General features: G+C 34.8%; 1 protein-coding gene across 3 annotated transcripts in view; it reads right to left on the bottom strand.

Moving 5' to 3' along the window:
* Snx1 (sorting nexin 1) overlaps positions 1-18,639 on the bottom strand; it is a 105,473-nt gene that overhangs the window by 49,426 nt on the left and 37,408 nt on the right. For all 3 annotated transcript variants that reach the window (XM_081747899.1, XM_081747900.1, XM_081747902.1), the window contains one exon: positions 3,164-3,285. In XM_081747899.1, coding sequence (XP_081604025.1) covers positions 3,164-3,285 — 122 coding nt within the window. The remainder of the gene's footprint in view (positions 1-3,163; positions 3,286-18,639) is intronic.

The raw sequence follows: 18,639 nt of genomic DNA, 5'->3' as shown, positions 1-18,639 counted from the left end.
ACTAAGCTCAATCTTCTGAAATAGGACTTCTTATAAGTGTTCCTAGTACTATATCTGTGTGTTGTTGGAAAATCCCCGTTTATGTTTTTGATAAAACTAGCTATTTCATATATATATACAATGACGCGAGAGTTAGTATTTTAAATTTCCTGAAAAACTGTTTACAGCTGTTTCTACCTTTAAACCTGCCACAATTCGTATTGCTTGTTTCTGTTTTAAAAGTAGTGCAGAGCTTTCCCGTTACAATATATATATATATATATATATATATATATATATATATATATATCCAAAACTGAGAAGTGGATGGATAAGCCGTAATATACTTGTATGACAGTGTTTGTGTTTAAACTGTCTTTTAATATTCTTAAAGCATACAATTTTGAGTTAAGTTTATGTGATACTGCCTGAATATGTTTTGTCCATTTAGGATTTTCATTAATGATAGTCCCTAAGAATTTAGTAGTGCTTGCTAGTTGCATAGATGTGTTTATTGTTGTTATCAGGTCATCTTTTCTTCTTTTATTTTGAATGGTGTGAAAAAAGTATATACTGAGTTTTAATGTTATTCAAAACTAATTTGTTACTTCTGAACCATTTTTTAATGTTTCAGTAACCTCTTCAAATTTAAAAGATAATGAATTTATATTCTTAGCTTTTATTATTATACTAATGTCATCAGCATACAGTATTATATTTGTATCTGGTACGTTCGTTTGTAAATCACTTGTGTAAATTAGAAAAAGGAGCGGACCTAGGATGGAGCCTTGAGGGACTCCAGTCGGATTTCTCTGCGAGTTGATTGAAAATTTTGTGAATGTCCAGTTGAAGTATTAGTGATTTCTACTTTTTGTTTTCTATCTTTTAAGTAGGACTCCAAGAGCGTCAAACACTTGCCTCTTATGCCGTAGTGTTCCAGCTTCTGTAGGAGAATTTCATGATTTACAAGATCAAAAGCTTTAGTTAAATCGTAGAATATTCCTAGTACTACAAGTTTTTCGTTTAGCCCATGCAGTATACTATCAATAAGACTAAAAGTACCTGAAGTAGTACTTTTGCCTGGGAGAAAATCGTGTTGGGGTTTTAATATAATACTGTGTTTCATGAGAAAATGTAGGAGCCTGGTTCTGATTATGTTTTCAAGGACTTTGCTAAAAGCAGGTAATAGTGAGATTGGTCTAATTTTCAGCTAAGTATTTGTTACCTTTTTTAAAGGAATAACAACAGAGATTACTAAATTGAATACATTTCAGTTTCATTTTATTTATATGTTTCAAACGAAGAAAGAGAAAAGGGATCATACTTTTAGAAAATAGCAAGAAATATTGCCTAAAATACATGTTCTAAGTTCTAAGACTCGAACTAATTGTACATAATTGACATTGTCTAAGTTCACACACTTTTCGAAGTCTTATATCTAATAGAAACGCCGGCAAGCTCTCAATAGCGATACTCCTTCCTACCGCCCTGCAAAAAAAAAGAAAATTTCTGGCTTCGTTAGAAAACTTTGAACCTTCCCGTGTACAAATCAGTAACAATTTTGACAGCCGAGAATCTGAAGATATAAATAACATTTTTGTATCAACTCTTGTCTCATTTCAGTCGGGGGGAAAATGGTTGCGTCAAATTTTTGGAAGTTCTCCCATCATTTACATTATTTATTACGTTACATACGTAACATCACCCACTCCACAGTCAATAGAATGACTTCATGGTAAATGGTCCATTCAGAGCATAAAGTAATTTAATTCATTAAAATATGAAAACTAAGAGAGTTCTTAATGTCTTCTAAAACTCCCAGATGTGTGCCATAGTCTAGGCAATATAAGCATTTCGCGTCGTCGAGTGTCAAAGTTAATCATCACAACGTCGTCGAGTGTGAAAGTTAATTATCACAACAAAGACAAGGACTACTTCATCGAATTCTTCTAAAATACAGACCACTTTCTTTCCGACACATTAACAAATAAAAACTGAGAAGCTGTTCTTTGATTTTCAGGTATAAAAAATGTCACACTCACAGAAAAACATTTGATCAGTACAAAAAAGAAAGAAGAGCGAGAAATGCTTTGATAAACTGGAGTTTGAGTTCGAGTTTTTTGTTTTTTTCATCTTTATACAATATCGAGGTTACGAAAGACGTGACCTACTACTTACATGATTCACCCTAAAATTCTGGTATTGATTTCCCCGACTTTCCCTGAATCTCCATGGCAAGTAAGTTCCTCTACCATGGCAGTCCAATGTTGTTCTTTTATTTCTCAATTACAGTACAAACTTGCTTACTTTTTTCCTTAAATACTTGAGTTAAACTTCCTGCATTTGGAGTAGTTACAATAAACACTAGTATCAAACAATAATTACACTAGTTTTAATATCTCGCCATTTTGAATACTCATAAACATAAACAAATAAGTAAATATATATTATAATTTGGCCTATCTTTTTGATTGTCTATAACGAACAAACTTATTTCTTTTCTCTTACAGCATTTAAATTTTTAGCATGTTCCTCTACTTCAAAACTTTTAGTTTTAACACCTTTAGGCGCTCCTCAACCTTCTTTATTACTAAAGATAATTTGTTTTTTGAGCCTTTTCTCACTATCATCTTTTTGACTTTGTCTTGATTGATTGAGATGTTCTTCATATCTTCTGCTGGCATCTAGAAACAATTCCCCGACTCTTCTGTGAAAAAGCAATTTCCCTGACTTACGGCATATTTTGAAGCATTTCTTTGCTTCTCCCTGACTTATTTCGATTTCCCTAACCTTCAAGGACAGTATGAACCCTGAATTAAGGTGAGCTCCTAACCACGACTCGGGCTACAATTCGCTGCTGTTGGCGCCATCATGCATGATCAACTTTCTCAGTATGGGTCATTCTTTATCACATTATCTCAACTCCAAAAGAATTGGATCCACCAGCCCCGTTCTCATTGATTGCAGTTTAACTTAAATTTTCAGCGCACAGAAGCTACATACGACAGGATCCACACTTAAACCAGAATTCGGATTATCAATCGGGATTTCATCCAAGGCAAGTATTCCCTACCAGTGACAAAATCTAGGAACATGCAAACAGAAAAAGCACGTAGGTTAGGCACTTGACCATAATGAAATTAGAAATTAGAATATATATATAACACCTCTCTCTGGTACTCACTGGATCACATTCATCCATTTTGTACGTGATTTTGTTGACCGTTTCTCCGACTTTATTGAAGAGTCGCATAACTCCCGCACCACTCAATGCTGATGTGTTCGTAGCTTTTGGCAACTCCATATCTGGAAAATAAAGTGCCTGTTGTTAGATTCATATATTCGTACTGTGAAAAATTCCAATATAAACACTTTATAAAGGGAACAAGTCACTCGACTGAAAGTACGACTCTTGACATGTTTCTTATTTCCTTTTATTTTATTATTTTTTCCACATAATATGCAGAATTTGATTATAGAAAATATTTTTTCTTTATCATCAAAGTATCTATAGTGTAACTCTTTTGTTCATGTAGTGTCTTAAGTTTGGAGTTCGGTGCACCTGCCAGAGGAGCAAAGGTATAATTTTGATTTTGTACATGTAATCGTAATATCATCTATACACCCTAAAAATTATATTTTGTAGTATTTTACCGCATTTTGGAACGTAGAATTGTTTTTTATAAATGTAAAAGGTGTAAGATTTTAAATGCAGTAGAACAGTTCCGTTCTACAATTCTATTTTATTTAAATGTATGTAAACTTATCTCCACTGATTTTCTTTAAATGTATGTACGCTTATCTCTGTCGATTTTCTTTGACGTGTAAGACACTTAACTCCGCCGATTTTCTGTAAATGTTACATGTACGCTTATCTGCGATGACAGTACTTTGTAAATTCCAATCCAGGGTTTTGTGAATTAATTATTTTGAAAAAAAAAAGAAACAAAGAAAAGAAAGAAAAATAATCTGGGGGAACTAAATAGGACAATATAATCCGAACGTGCTCACGAATGATTGTGACGAAAATAGTTTTCACCTACAACATAAAACATAATATAACAAATATTCTTCCTAAGTTTAGAAATATGATTCTTTGATTCTGAAGGATAATTAGGAAGTTCTTTAGTTTTTAATCTAAATTGATATATATATTAGAGTGGTTCTTATTTCTTGACCTCCGAGCTTTTTTGAGTCTCGTTCCCTAAAACGGCTCCATATCAGACCATTAATACTTTTAAATGGTGCCCCAAGCGATCTGAAGTTTTAACTGCATTTACATGTACAATGTGAGGCAAAGGTACACCTTGTCTCAAAAAGGTTGAGCGCATTCTTTATTGCTGTTTCGAGGCAAAAATTTTCCAAGTCCAACTTCGGGTATCTTCGGGAAAAAGTAAACCAGGTTCGAACCTCGAAGCCAACCTTTGCAATCGGGAAAAATCTTGCAGATGTGTTTTTGTTCTTTTAAATATAATAAGACTTGTTACCAATTATATATAAAAAAAGCAACATTGATTGAAATACTTAATGATACAATATTTCGAAACTGTATTAATGCCAGCACATGCTTGTTTGTCATTTTGCTCTCCATACTTAATGGAATATTTAGATACGTAAACGAATCTTTCCATATGTAAAAGAATGGTGAAAGTTAAGACATAGAACATTATTCTCTCCTGAGTACTAAAATAAAAGTCAAAGTAGAACAAAAACAGCGTTTGCAGTGGATATGAATGTAATTATTATCTTAAATACCGCTATATACCGCTAGAAGTATTATTCGAGGAACGCTTGTGTTAGCTTAGTGGTACGCCGTTGGATTTCAAATCGTAAGGTCGAGGGTTCGATTCCCATCTGAGTCAATGTTTTTTTATGAAATTCTATTTTCCGCAATGCATGAAAAATTATATAAAATAATTACATTAAAATACGTCAGTTGTATATATATATATATAACATATAATCATTGCAGAACATAGTGATTATTATGTTTAAAATATAACAGGTGTTCACAGTACGTTGGTATTCTATGATATATGTGAATGTTAAATACAAATTAAGAAAATAATATCATCGCAATGAATAAATTATGTAGTGTATTTATTTGGAGCTATTTGTCATCGGAAGTTACTTCTGAATTTTCTCATTACAGCAAGTGATTTACGCTTTCTGAAAGGTAAAGAGACTATTCGGGTATAAACAGAAATTATTATACAAACTCCAATCTTCGTTACAGACACAAAACTCCCGATCCCCAAAACTATGTAAATAGGAAATTTACGAACACGAAGTCATGTCTAAGAAACTTATTTATATGCCAGAAAGAAGTCAGAATAGGATTTCTTTCCAAAGGATTTCAGTTCAATAATCTGCAAGGTTTTTGTATATGGATGTGGTCCCTTTCTCTCCGCCAATATATATAAAGTAAAAGCAATCGATATTAGTGTCGAATCCATAGTTCTCGTTGTTGCAGAGATTAATAATTACAACTCCGAAAGCGTTAAAGTCCAAATTTAACTCTCATCGTAAAGCTCCTTTGTGGTTAAGCGTATAGCGTACACGCTTTCGGTGTGGGAGACCCAGATTCGGCCCCCAGCGAGAGCTCATTTAGTTCGCGTTAATTAGTAGTTCTACGTCTCATATAGCCTCACTGCTGACGGGACGTTAAACTCAAAATCAATTCAATTGATTCAAAACCCATTATTATGGCGGGCGATAAAGGATGAAAAATAAAATGTCTCAAGTGACTGAGATTAGTGTCAAATCCATAGTTTGAGTTCGTGATACTTTTACAAACACAATGTTATTTAATGCCACGTTTTGGTATGAGCGACTATGCCTCCTGGATTTTGAATTTACAGGAGCAACATCAAAAGCATTGCTCACACAGCTCTAAATGTTTTGATGTATGTATACGTGTATATTCCAGCGAAACTCCGGAATGTCTGGAGCAACTTTTACCTAACATGGGAGACATATTACTTTCAATCTAAGGAAAAAAATATTGTGGAATTCAGATACCTCAAGGATTTGAAGTTGGGAAGAGTGGCATGTAAAAATAGTGTAAAATGACTGATTGTAGAGTGTTATCCATTGTTTTCTCGGTCGTTGAGATGAGTAGTAAGGCACTCAATGGCGTTATATCCAAATTCATCCCCATCTTTACAGGATGAGGGGCTTGGAGATATGATTAATAAAATGTAAAAACTTACTTAAATATTTGTCGAAGTAATAGTTTTCTGGGATCGCGAAAGCGTTTCTAATAACTTTGGAATGTAGTTTGCAACCACTTCAAGATGGGCTCTTTAATCATATCAATTTCTCACCTTAAGAAGAAATTACCATCTCAACTAGTATATGTATCAAGCTAGCCTTCGCAATCGAGAAAAAATTGTGTAGATGTTTGTTTCGTCTTTTAAATGATATACTAAATGTAAAATCAGAGATTGAGTTGGTCGGTGGGTCAAATGGGTCAAGATTTATGAGTGGGTCAGTGGATCGTAGGTCAGCAAGGCGTGACCCACTGCGAAACACCATCACTGTGACTCACACTGACCCATTGACCCACCAACCCATTCTGCTCAGTGCCTTCTAGATAGCATTTTCTGAACACTGGCAACTTTGTCTACGTTTTACTTTCAAGACCTCCATTTTTCTTCTTTTTTTCATTTGGTTGTAATGAAGAAAGAGGTTCAGGCTCTTTTGGATTTTGATATTTCCAGTTGTAACAATGGCAATAGGACTTACTGCTTGGCTTTTGAGATGCAGGCTATGAGTTTTTAGAGGAGCTAACTACTGGAAAAAATTGGTTTATTACAAATTCAGTAGAGAGGATGGCGTGGATAATGGATCAAACTTAATGACGATGTATTTTAATGGGTCGGAGTTGGTCACAATGGTTCAGAGTTGTTTATAGTTGGTGGTGTGTCAGAGTAGGTCATGGTGGGTGAATGGGTCACGTTGGGTGTTGAGTCATTGTGGGTCACGATGTGTAGTGGGTCAGTATTTTGTGGATCAAGGTTTCATTGACCCACACCATCTCTTGTCAACATTGCACTAAAGAGGAGAGTTTCCGAAGGTGCGCGTCGGTGATTTTCTCAAATTTTGCACATAGATAGTACCCCACCAGAAAGCAATAAATCTCGAAACGGTTCACAGTACCATCTCACAGAACTCGAGATAGAGGGATTTGTTTGATTGGCTAAATTAAGACCTCAATAATTTATTCTTCTACAAACGAGATTTTCTTCATCGTTTCCGTGGCGAAGTCAGAAGAATATGCGGCAAGTAAACTTAAGGTTGAAAGTTCGCGCCCACCTTGGAATACTTGCTTTTTTCCCCTAGTGTTTTTTACACTCACCTGAATGTAAACAAATTAAGCATATGGGCGATTTAACATATTTTGGGGGAGAAATTTTGTGGGTCGTTGGCGTTTCGTTGAGTCTCTGCCGCTGGTGGTATAATTTTCAAAACCGAAGTGGGGCCACCACGGATCGTAGCTGCGGGATCACTAACTTTTGGCAAAATGTCGCCAGTTGCGCATCGGTGGTCCACTGACGCTTACGACATGGGGGCTTGTATCTGAAAACTAAGAGAATAAAGAAGCATGGTATCCATGAAGCCCGTTGACACTAATAAAAGTCTGAAACGATGAAACAGATGTCAACACCGGAAAACATGTATTTTATAATTTCAAAGGTACCCCGTGTCGAGGAAAAAGATTTGCCCCAAGGTTCCCCGGTGGGTCTCAGGAGGGGTGCAACTCAAAATTTGAAAATGGTAAGGGGAATCAAGTAGTATGTCATTTAAAAGTATTACTAAAATTTAAAAAAAAAATGGTAAGAGTCCCGAGTCTTTATGCTAACTTGTGCAAAATAGCGAGCGTTCAAGATGGTAATAAATCCTTCATTGAAAACTCCTTGACCACCTCTACAAATGTGAAACTGTGAAACTACCCAGAAGAGGTAAACACTTGTCTTACCATTGCAAAAGTATAATGCACCAAGGTAAAACAAGAAGCGACCCATTATGGGTTTATTACATCACTAATATTAAATTCTACGTTCCACGATTGTGTCTTTAAGTAAGCTAAAGGACAGGGTGATTGCGAATTATGAAATTAATGGTAGAATACAGAATTGACCCACAACCAACTATGAACCACTCTGAACCATTGTGACCAACTCCACCAACGTAATCAACTCTGACCCATGATCCACGTCCTTCTCTCCATTGACTAAAGAGGTTACACTTGAAATAAAACAAGACTGTGAAATTTTCACTTATCGGAGTTTGAATTCATACCGTCAATCGCTCAAGCACCGCTCTGTTACAATACCGGTGGATCTGACCTTTACGATATACAATGGTAAAGTGTTTCTCATCTTACAAATTAAGATGAATTTAAATTTATCATATATAATTATTTCTTTCTTGGCTTACATATACATTTCAGTAGAAAACAGGATGAAATTTGAAAGTATCAAATCAAGATAAAGTAGACCAACGTAAGAAGAAGAGGAAGAAAAACTAGTTTTCCATATAATTAAGCATGCCGTACTAATTTAAAATGCTCATGAAATTAAGCTTGGAATACAAATGTTATGTCTATTTTTCTCACAACTTTATGGTTTGATTGCCTTATGCTCTGAACGATCCATATATTAAACACCAGCTTCTTATTCCTAAAGGAAATTTTGAAATAGAGATTTATTCCGCAATTTTCTTTTCGATAAAACAAATATATGTTGAGATATTCAGAAAAAACGTAAACGCCTGAAAACTAAATGGCCACCTTTCTTTGCTTTCATTAATAATTTTACAAAAATACAGTTTTAGCTTCGCAGAAATACAGTTGTAGCTTCGTTGGTTAAGGAATTCACCTCCCAAAATGATAAACAACCCTTTGAAGAGCATACTCCCTCTTCATTTGCGGACAACATTGCCTCCGCATGGTAATGTGAATCTTGTATTTGGTTTGAGACTTTGCAATGGATATCTTAAATGTACTGTGCTGTACCGAGAAAATTAATATGAAAGCAAAAGTATATACTATATTTGCATAAGGAGTAACACTGAAATAAAAATACAAGACAAGTTAACAATTCTGATTTGTCATACAACTCACTAATTATGTAGAAACGTCTGCCGAAGTTACACACTATCAATAGTCTACAAATAGAAACCAGACTTGTGGTTAACCTGAAAAGATACGTATATTCTACACGAAATGTTCCAACTTTCATCTTATATTTGTCAATCACTTTTCACAATGTTGCAGCCAAGAATGTGACTGTTTAAGAGTATTATCTTTGGACACTAAGAATATATTTCACACATGTGTATTTTTCTATTCTCAGTATTTCTTCAAAGATACTTGACACATAATTTTTCACTTTTCTAACACAAGGGTTTGAATACCTAATATTTAACTTACTCAAATTTAAACTCCATTAATTTTAGTTACCGGTACTTATTTTAGAACTATTTCATTCACAACATGAAAATTTTAGATGTCATGTTAGCAGTTATTACAGCAACATACTTCACACTACAACCTTTCCCTCATTCATGTTGTTCGGCCATGTTGTTTTCAAGCGTTTACGTTTTTCTGAATATCTCAGCATTATTTGTTCTATCAAAATGAAAATTGCGGAATAAACCTCTATTTCAAATTTCCTTTAGAAATAAGAAGCTACTGAGTCATAATGTTATATGAATCCCTTTTACTCTTCTAATAGAAACAAACCCTTGACCCCCAAGCGTTACCGGACCAAATGTTCTTTGGACGAAATGTGCTTTGAACTAAACATCCCTGGACGAAATGTCCTTTGGACCAATTCTCCTTTGGACGAAATGTCCTTTGGACCAATTGTATTTTGGACGAAATGTCATTTGGACGAATTGTCCTTTGGACCAAATGTCTTTGGATTAAATGTCTCTGGACGAAATGTTCTTTGGACGAAATATCTTTGGACTAAAAGGGTGGCCACCGGGTGGGCCAGCGTGAGTCACGGTGAGTGGTGTTTCGCAGTGGGTCACGTCCTTTTAACCCACGATCCACTGATCCACTCACAAATCTTGACCCATTTCACCCACTTACCAACCGACCCACTGACCCACTCCATCTTTGATTTTAACATGTCTTGTTTCATTTAAAAGACGAAACATACATCCACATAATTTTTTCATCGATTGCGAAGGTTGGCTTAATATCATAATTGTAATGGTAATTTCTTCTTAAGGTGAGAAATTGATATGATTAAAAAGCCCATCTTGACGTGGGTACCAAATTTCACAAAATTAAATCCCCACGTTAAGCGGGTTTGCATATCCAGGCTCCTAACTATGAAAACATTTACGCTCACTCCAACCTCAATCATTTCACGAATTCAACCTGTTTTACGTATGTTATTAGGACATAATATCGATTGTGATTTATTCTAAAAACACTTTTATACATTGCAAGAGCTGTAACGCCCAAATATTTACTGAGAACTCATAGTCGTATCGGAATAAACAAAAGCGAGTATGGAACAGTAAACTGCTTTCACAAAAGGCAAGAGAAGAGGTGCAAAGGCATACAAAACGGTCGAGTGGTTTGGGTCGATATACTATTAATCACATGTTTGTGTGTTCAAACCCGGTAGCAAGTTGTTTCTTTTTTTAGTGTCTTCCTTTTTTTCATCCGGAGGCTGAAAATATTTCTTTGAGTAACTCATTGAAAACTTCTTTTGTTTCCAATTCGATTAGAACGGAACATTATATGAATTGCGAATCTTAAATCCATAGCTTAAAAAAAAAAAAAAAAAAAAAAAAAAAAGTATACTCACTACTCCATTATCCTCTGATTTGTAACGAAAAACTATTTATAAACAGTGGTGACTTCAGAAAATTATCCTCGGGGGTAATTTCAATATGCGGGTGGAGGGCAAACATTGGTAGTCCACATTGAGCACGATCGAATATATGGTCCTGAAGGCGGAAATTTCTTAGCTCGAGAGGGGTCTCAAATTCTCCCTCAGATCACGTCCTGAAAGCATCATTGCTGTAAAGCTTTTCGTAACAAATATAATATTACACTTGTTTCTCGTTCTACATTTTGAATTGGTAAAATCATAACTTATAGAGGATTATAATAAAAGCATAAAAATTACAATACCCATCATGTATAAATTATCATGTAAGTTACCAACTTTGGGTCAGATTAAAACTCAAATATTTGTTTTCGAATTGCACTTAGAAGTAAGTCCTTTCTATATTATCCTGATTGGAAAGCCATGTATAACTCTAATTAATTAATCAATATTTATACAAATATTTTTTTATTTTACTATTCAATATTATATACACTTAACTTCCAAAATCAAAATCTCGAAAATGTATATTGTACGAGTGCAGATTCGCAAATAAATGATTATTTATCATATATATTGGTCTCTATTAAAAATTCTATTTAATCGAATCCGACAAGAGCACAGACAGAAACATCGAGAACAGGTGAAAAAACAGAGAGAAAAAAGTGCGCGGGGACTCGAACTTAGTTCGAATGGTGCTTTATAAGACGAACGTCTTAGACCACTCGGCTATGGTAACAACTAGTGATTGTAGCAAAGGCTTCGAGTAGTAATTCCTATTACAGAATAACGTTTTCTATTGCCTAAAATTTAAACCTAATTTACTTTGATATAATATGTCTATTAATTTGTTTCATGAACACGTTTTCGTTACTTTGATGAATGATGTATGTTGTTATATAGATTCTATTACACGTTCTTTCGTAAATATTATAGAAAATATCAGGGTTATTTATGATCTTTCATGGAAATTGACTGGCGCATGCGCAGTACACAGACAGTTCAATTGGAAGGCGAGGAAGGAAACGCTAACACACTGTTAGAATGTTTCATCGCTGTGAAGTATAAAGAACAGCTAAAATGAATTTTACTCTTGTCATTGCGTAAAGAATCACCAGGTTAATGTTTGTCCAAGTTCTCACTGATCAACTGGACTCATGAAAAATAATTAATATTGTCATTACTGCACAATATGAAGAATAAAGAACGTAAATTACACCAGACTGTTCTCGAATTCGAACCTAGCTAAGGAAGGGACAATAAACAAAATGTGATTTATTCATTCGAATTGAGATAATTCAATGAAACTAGAAATTACACAATCAAAAGGAAAAACATCGTTAAAAAGGCAATAATACTTTTATCCGAGATGTAAAATAAAGTTATTAATTAACTGAAATGAAAGTAATATTGGGCATGATATAGAGTAAGAAAAAAAAGTAAATGTATTCTTAGAAACGTTCAAAGTAAATTCACAAATGCTTTTTGAAGATATACTACTCTGCCTTAACATTTTAACGAACTAATAAGTAAACAAGCAAAGGAAAAGAATGAAGAACGAAAGTATAGCTCTTGAAAAAATATAATAAATAAATGAAACTTAAATAAATGTTTACACAAAAAATAACACACTAGTACTTCGTGTAATCACCTCCAGAGTCAATAACTTCTTGAAGTCTGGAGGGGATACTAGATACAAGTCTCGAGCAATACGACGGTGTGTCACGAAAATGTTGCCACAGTTCCATAACATGATTTTGAAGAAACGTTTGGTCTCTGTCTTCACGTCTCTCTTCCCATTCTTGCACCATGTAGGCTCAGAGATGTTCAATTGGGTTCAACTCTGGGAATAGAGGGGGCCACTCAATACAAATTAACTCTGGATGTTCACTTAGCCACTCTCGTGTTTGCCGGGAAGTGTGAACAGCACTGTTGTCATGCATAAATATATATTCTTCCTGTTCGGGGAAGTTTCTTTCTAAGGACGGTAACAACGTATTTTCGAGGATATTAATGTAAACACTGCTGTTCATTCTCTCAGGCACAACAAACAAATCTCCAGGACCAGCAGCCGTCATGTATCCCCAAAAGTGTGCTTATATTCGTCCTGAACAAGAAGTTCTGATAATATTTTGTTCAGCATACCTGGTTCCTCGCGGTCTATACAATATAACTCTGCCTTGTTGGTTAGACTTGAAAACCTTCTCGTCGGTCCAGATGACTAAGTCCCAATATGACTGAGGTTGGGTTATGTTATTCTGTGCCCATACCATTCGTCTGGCCTTGTGAGTTTCAGTCAGGAGAGTCTTCCTAGCGGGTCTTGAACAGTGTAGACCAACCCCCGATAATCTTCTTCTTATTGTTTCGTGAGAACAATTATATTCTCTGGCTTTGTCCAAGAGGATTGACGTGTGGCGTAGAGGTCTGTTGATTACTTCTGTAACTAAAGCTTGATCTTGAGCTGCAGTTGTCACTTTTGGCCTTCCACTTCTTGACCGAGACCTGAACCATTCACCACCTTCTTCATGTCGCTGAACCCATTTCTTGACCGTTTTCTTGTCACATCCCAGATCTCTAGCAATCTGAGGCACAGTTTGTCCCATTTTTGCTCGGCCTATGATTTCTCCTCTCAGAGCAACAGAGAGTTCTCCACAACCTTTAGAGCGAGGCATTTTCAGAACCTGTTAGAAATTTGCGTTCTGGCGTGTATGACAAATGTCGGTAAAATGCATCTTTCTGTTTCTACTGCGCATGCACCAGTCAGTTTTCATGAAAGATCATAAATAATCCTGACAATTGTTGTAATATTTATGAACGAATACGTAGTAGAACCTATATTAACAACATCATTCGTCAAAGTAAAGAATACCGTAAACATAAAACAATTTCAACAGACTATTACATCAGGCCAAAATAGGCTTAAACTTCAGAGAATACAAAATAATTTTCATACTGTAACAAAAGATTGAACACGAAACACGCTTACTATATTTTCAACTTGTGACATTAGCCGAGTGGACTAAGGCATTAGGCTAGAGATTCTGAGGCACCATTCAAGAGTAGTTCGAATCCCATCACAGTATAATTTGGTTTTACCTCTTCTTGACGTTTCTGTTTGTGATCCTGCCGGATTCTATTAATTATAATTTCGTAATACGCTAAAACATACGTAATATTTGAAATTCTTAACCTCCCATTTTTACATTTTTCAAGCTCAGTTGAAAAGAAAGAGGGAAAATGAAAGTACAAACATTTACAATAATTACTTAGCATTTACTGTCATTGTATTTGTGGATATTTTATTTATGAAAATGTATAATGAACTAAAAATATATTTAGTAGGTCACATGTCTCCATTTTTCGATTCTAACTTGAAAGTTACAGTTTAGGCGGTGACATATCAAAGACCCAGGGAGTTGTAATCCCTCCCATGGAAACTTTTATATTCTATTGAAATAAAAAGTGTTCCAGTTTATAATCTTGGAAAAGCAACAATCACTGTGTGTGGAGGACGATTTATTTATATTACGATTTATCACTTCCAAATGTGTCGAAGATGTGACTGTATATTGTGCATAATCATTCAAGAAATATAACACAACGAAGGGACTTCGTAAACCCTTCACGCCACCCCAGGAGGAGGAAGTGCGTCCCGCCGTCCCTCGGTTGGGAACTACTGCTTGTGAGGGAAACATTCTAACAGTGTGTTAGCGTTTCCTTCCTCGCCTTCCAATTGAACTGTCTGTGTACTGCGCATGCGCCAGTCAATTTCCATGAAAGATCATAAATAACCCTGATACTTTCTATATTTACAAAAGAACGTGTAATAGAATCTATATAACAACATACATCATTCATCAAAGTAACGAAAACGTGTTCATGAAACAAATTAATAGATATATTATATCAAAATAAATTAGGTTTAAATTTTAGGCAATAGAAAACGTTATTCTGTAATAAGAACTTCTACTCGAAACCTTTGCTACAATCACTAGTTGTTACCATAGCCGAGTGGTCTAAGGCGTTCGTCTTATAAAGCACTATTCGAACTAAGTTCGAGTCTCCGCCGGGTACAGCACCTTTTTCTCTCTTTTTTTCACCTGTTCTCAATGTTTCTGTCTGTGTTCTTGTCGGATTCGATTAAATAGAATTTCGAATAGAGACCAATATATATGATAAATAATCATTTATTTCCGAATCTGCACTCGTACAATATACATTTTCGAGATTTTGATTTTGGAAATGAAGTGTATATAATATTGAATAGTAAAAATAGTAAAATAAAAAAATATTTGTATAAATATTGATTAATTAATTAGAGTTATACACGGCTTTCCAATCAGGATTATATAGAGAGGACTTACTTCTAAGTGCAATCCGAAAACAAATATTTGAGTTTTAATCTGACCCAAAGTTGGTAACTTACAGGATAATTTATACATGATTGGTATTGTAATTTTTATGCTTTTATTATAATCCTCTGTAAGCTATAATTTAACAATTCTAAATGTAGAACGAGAAACAAGTGTAATATTATATTTGCTACGAAAAGCTTTTAAGCAATGATACTTTCAAGACGTGATTTGACGGAGAATTTGAGACCTCTTTCGAGCTAAGAAATTTCCGCCTTCAGGACCATATATTCGATCGTGCTCAATGTGGACTATCAATGTTTGCCCTCCACCCGCATATTGAAATTCCCCCCGAGGATAATTTTCTGAAGTCACCACTGTTTATAAATAGCTTTTCGTTACAAATCAGAGGATAATGGAGTAGTGAGTATACTTCATGTTTTTTTCTTTTTTTTTCTATGGATTTAAGATTCGCAATTCATATAATGTTCCGTTCTAATTGAATTTGAAACAAAAGAAGTTTTCAATGAGTTACTCAAAGAAATATTTTCAGCCTCCGGATGAAAATAGGAAGACACTAAAAAAAGAAACAACTTACTACCGGGTTTGAACACACAAACATGTGATTGATAGTGTATCGACCCAAACCACTCGACCGTTTTATATGCCTTTGCACATCTTCTTTTGCCTCTTGTGAAAGGAGTTTACTGTTCCATACTCGCTTTTGTTTATTCCGATACGACTATGAGTTCTCAGTAAATATTTGGACGTTACAGCTCTTGCAATGTATAAAAGTGTTTTTAGAATAAATCACAATCGATATTATGTCCTAATAACATACGTAAAACAGGTTGAATTCGTGAAATGATTGAGGTTGGAGTGAGCGTAAATGTTTTCATAGTTAGGAGCCTGGATATGCAAACCCGCTTAACGTGGGGATTTAATTTTGTGAAATTTGGTACAAATTACCTTTTAAAGTTATTAGAAACGCTTTCTCACCCCGAAAACTATGAATTCGACAAATATTTAAGTAATTTTTGAGATTTTATTTTTAGCTCTCCCAGGCCATCATCCTGTGAAGATGGGGATGAATTTGGATGTAACCTCCATTGGGAGCATCACTATCCATCTCAACGACCGAGAAAATTATGGATAAAACACTAAGATCAGTCGTTTTACATTATTTTTACATGTCACACCTCCCAACTTCCATAACTTCATACTACTACAATATTTTCTTCTTAGATTGAAAGTAATATGTCCCCCAAGTTTGGTAAAGGTTGTCCCAGACATTCCAGAACTACGCTCTCCTTATTAGATGTGCTGGGGCATCTTACTCTTACTGGAAGTTGAACTTAAACTTAAAGGTCATCAGAACTGCTCCCAATGAAATTGGCGACCACGATAGATATGGGTTGTATACTAACATTGGTTATTTTCAATTATTTCTACATGTCACAAGTTTCACAAACTCCTTCATTGTGTTAATGAGGGCTTAACTTACATGGCATCTGAAGTTCCAATCTTTACCTAAGAGACCCCCAAAATTATAGATTCGACACTAATGTAGGTCTTTTTTTATAATTTTGATGCCAGTCCCTTTCATTCCTCCTAGGACAGCAAACGGATACTGCCACTGCTAGGACTAAATTTGGTCTTAAATGGCATTAAAATTTCTACCAATTAATTTAGCGAACAGTGCTGCATTTAGAAGCTCGGCGTCCCTACGCACTTTTGCTCTCGGCGTCCCCAATAACTACACATTTCTCCGTCCCTTGATCCCTAACTTACAAATAAAACTTAATTCGAATATGGTTAATTAGTGAATTTATTGCAGTTAAATACCACTCACTAGATGCTACAGCTACAATTACGTAACAAAAAATAAATAGGAAACATGTTCTGAATTATTTTCAGATTTCTTACGCTATCATTAAATATATTAGAATAGTAAAAGAGGACTGCTCATGAAATAGTATATTTGCTCTCGATTTTTTTAACTTTTTCATACGAAAAAAATTAAAATTTTAAACTTTGCGCTCTTCAAATATGTTGCCTTCTAGGCACGGGCCTAGTTGGACTAATGGGAAATGCGGCACTGAAAACTTACGCTTCGACTCTAATATTGGTTGATTTCGGTATTTTTTTGTCGCTACGTAACCACCCTGGGTGCTAATGGGAGCTTAATTGGACTTGAATTGAAAGTAGAACTGTTTACCTAAGCGACCACGAAACTCTGGATTCGATACTAATATCGATCCTTTTCTAGCATTTTTGATATATATCCTGACAGTACTCTTTTCCAGATTGTAAGAAATATGGTTAAAATTGCTCTAGACATATCAGAATTATGTCGAAACACACACATACATCCACTTTCATATATATAAATACAGAGTGAGCGAGCGAGAAAGTGAGAGAGAGCGACCAAAGGCATCACCACTTCCACATTGCAAAAGCATATATCAGGTATTGAATTGAAAATCTATGTAAAGACCTTCTGCTGTGGCATGCTTCATAAGGACAATTCCAGTCTGCTCACGTGACCTTTGGGGTTCATGAATTTCTTGCGAGCGTTCCGACTTTGGATTCTCTGTTTATACCCTCTTTTTATGCCTCGGATAATTTTTCAAGAATATCAATGACATGCTGTAATACGAATGTTCAGAAGTAACCCCTATATGACAAATAGCTGCAAATAAATACACTACATAATTTATTCATTGCGATGATATTATTTTCTTAATTTGTATTTAACATTCACATATATCATAGAATACCAACGTACCTGTGAACACCTGTTATATTTTAAACATAATAATCACTATGTTCTGCAATGATTATATGTTATATATATATATATACAACTGACGTATTTTAATGTAATTATTTTATATAATTTTTCATGCATTGCGGAAAATAGAATTTCATAAAAAAAACATTGACTCAGATGGGAATCGAACCCTCGACCTTACGATTTGAAATCCAACGGCGTACCACTAAGCTAACACAAGCGTTCCTCGAATAATACTTCTAGCGGTATATAGCGGTATTTAAGATAATAATTACATTCATATCCACTGCAAACGCTGTTTTTGTTCTACTTTGACTTTTATTTTAGTACTCAGGAGAGAATAATGTTCTATGTCTTAACTTTCACCATTCTTTTACATATGGAAAGATTCGTTTACGTATCTAAATATTCCATTAAGTATGGAGAGCAAAATGACAAACAAGCATGTGCTGGCATTAATACAGTTTCGAAATATTGTATCATTAAGTATTTCAATCAATGTTGCTTTTTTATATATAATTGGTAACAAGTCTTATTATATTTAAAAGAACAAAAACACATCTGCAAGATTTTTCCTGATTGCAAAGGTTGGCTTCGAGGTTCGAACCTGGTTTACTTTTTCCCGAAGATACCCGAAGTTGGACTTGGAAAATTTTTG

Source organism: Thermobia domestica, chromosome 2, assembly GCF_964235325.1.
Source record: "Thermobia domestica chromosome 2, izTheDome1.hap1.1, whole genome shotgun sequence".
NCBI lineage: Eukaryota > Metazoa > Arthropoda > Insecta > Zygentoma > Lepismatidae > Thermobia > Thermobia domestica.
Note: the sequence above shows the minus strand (reverse complement) of the source record. Positions and strands in the feature narration are given on the sequence as shown.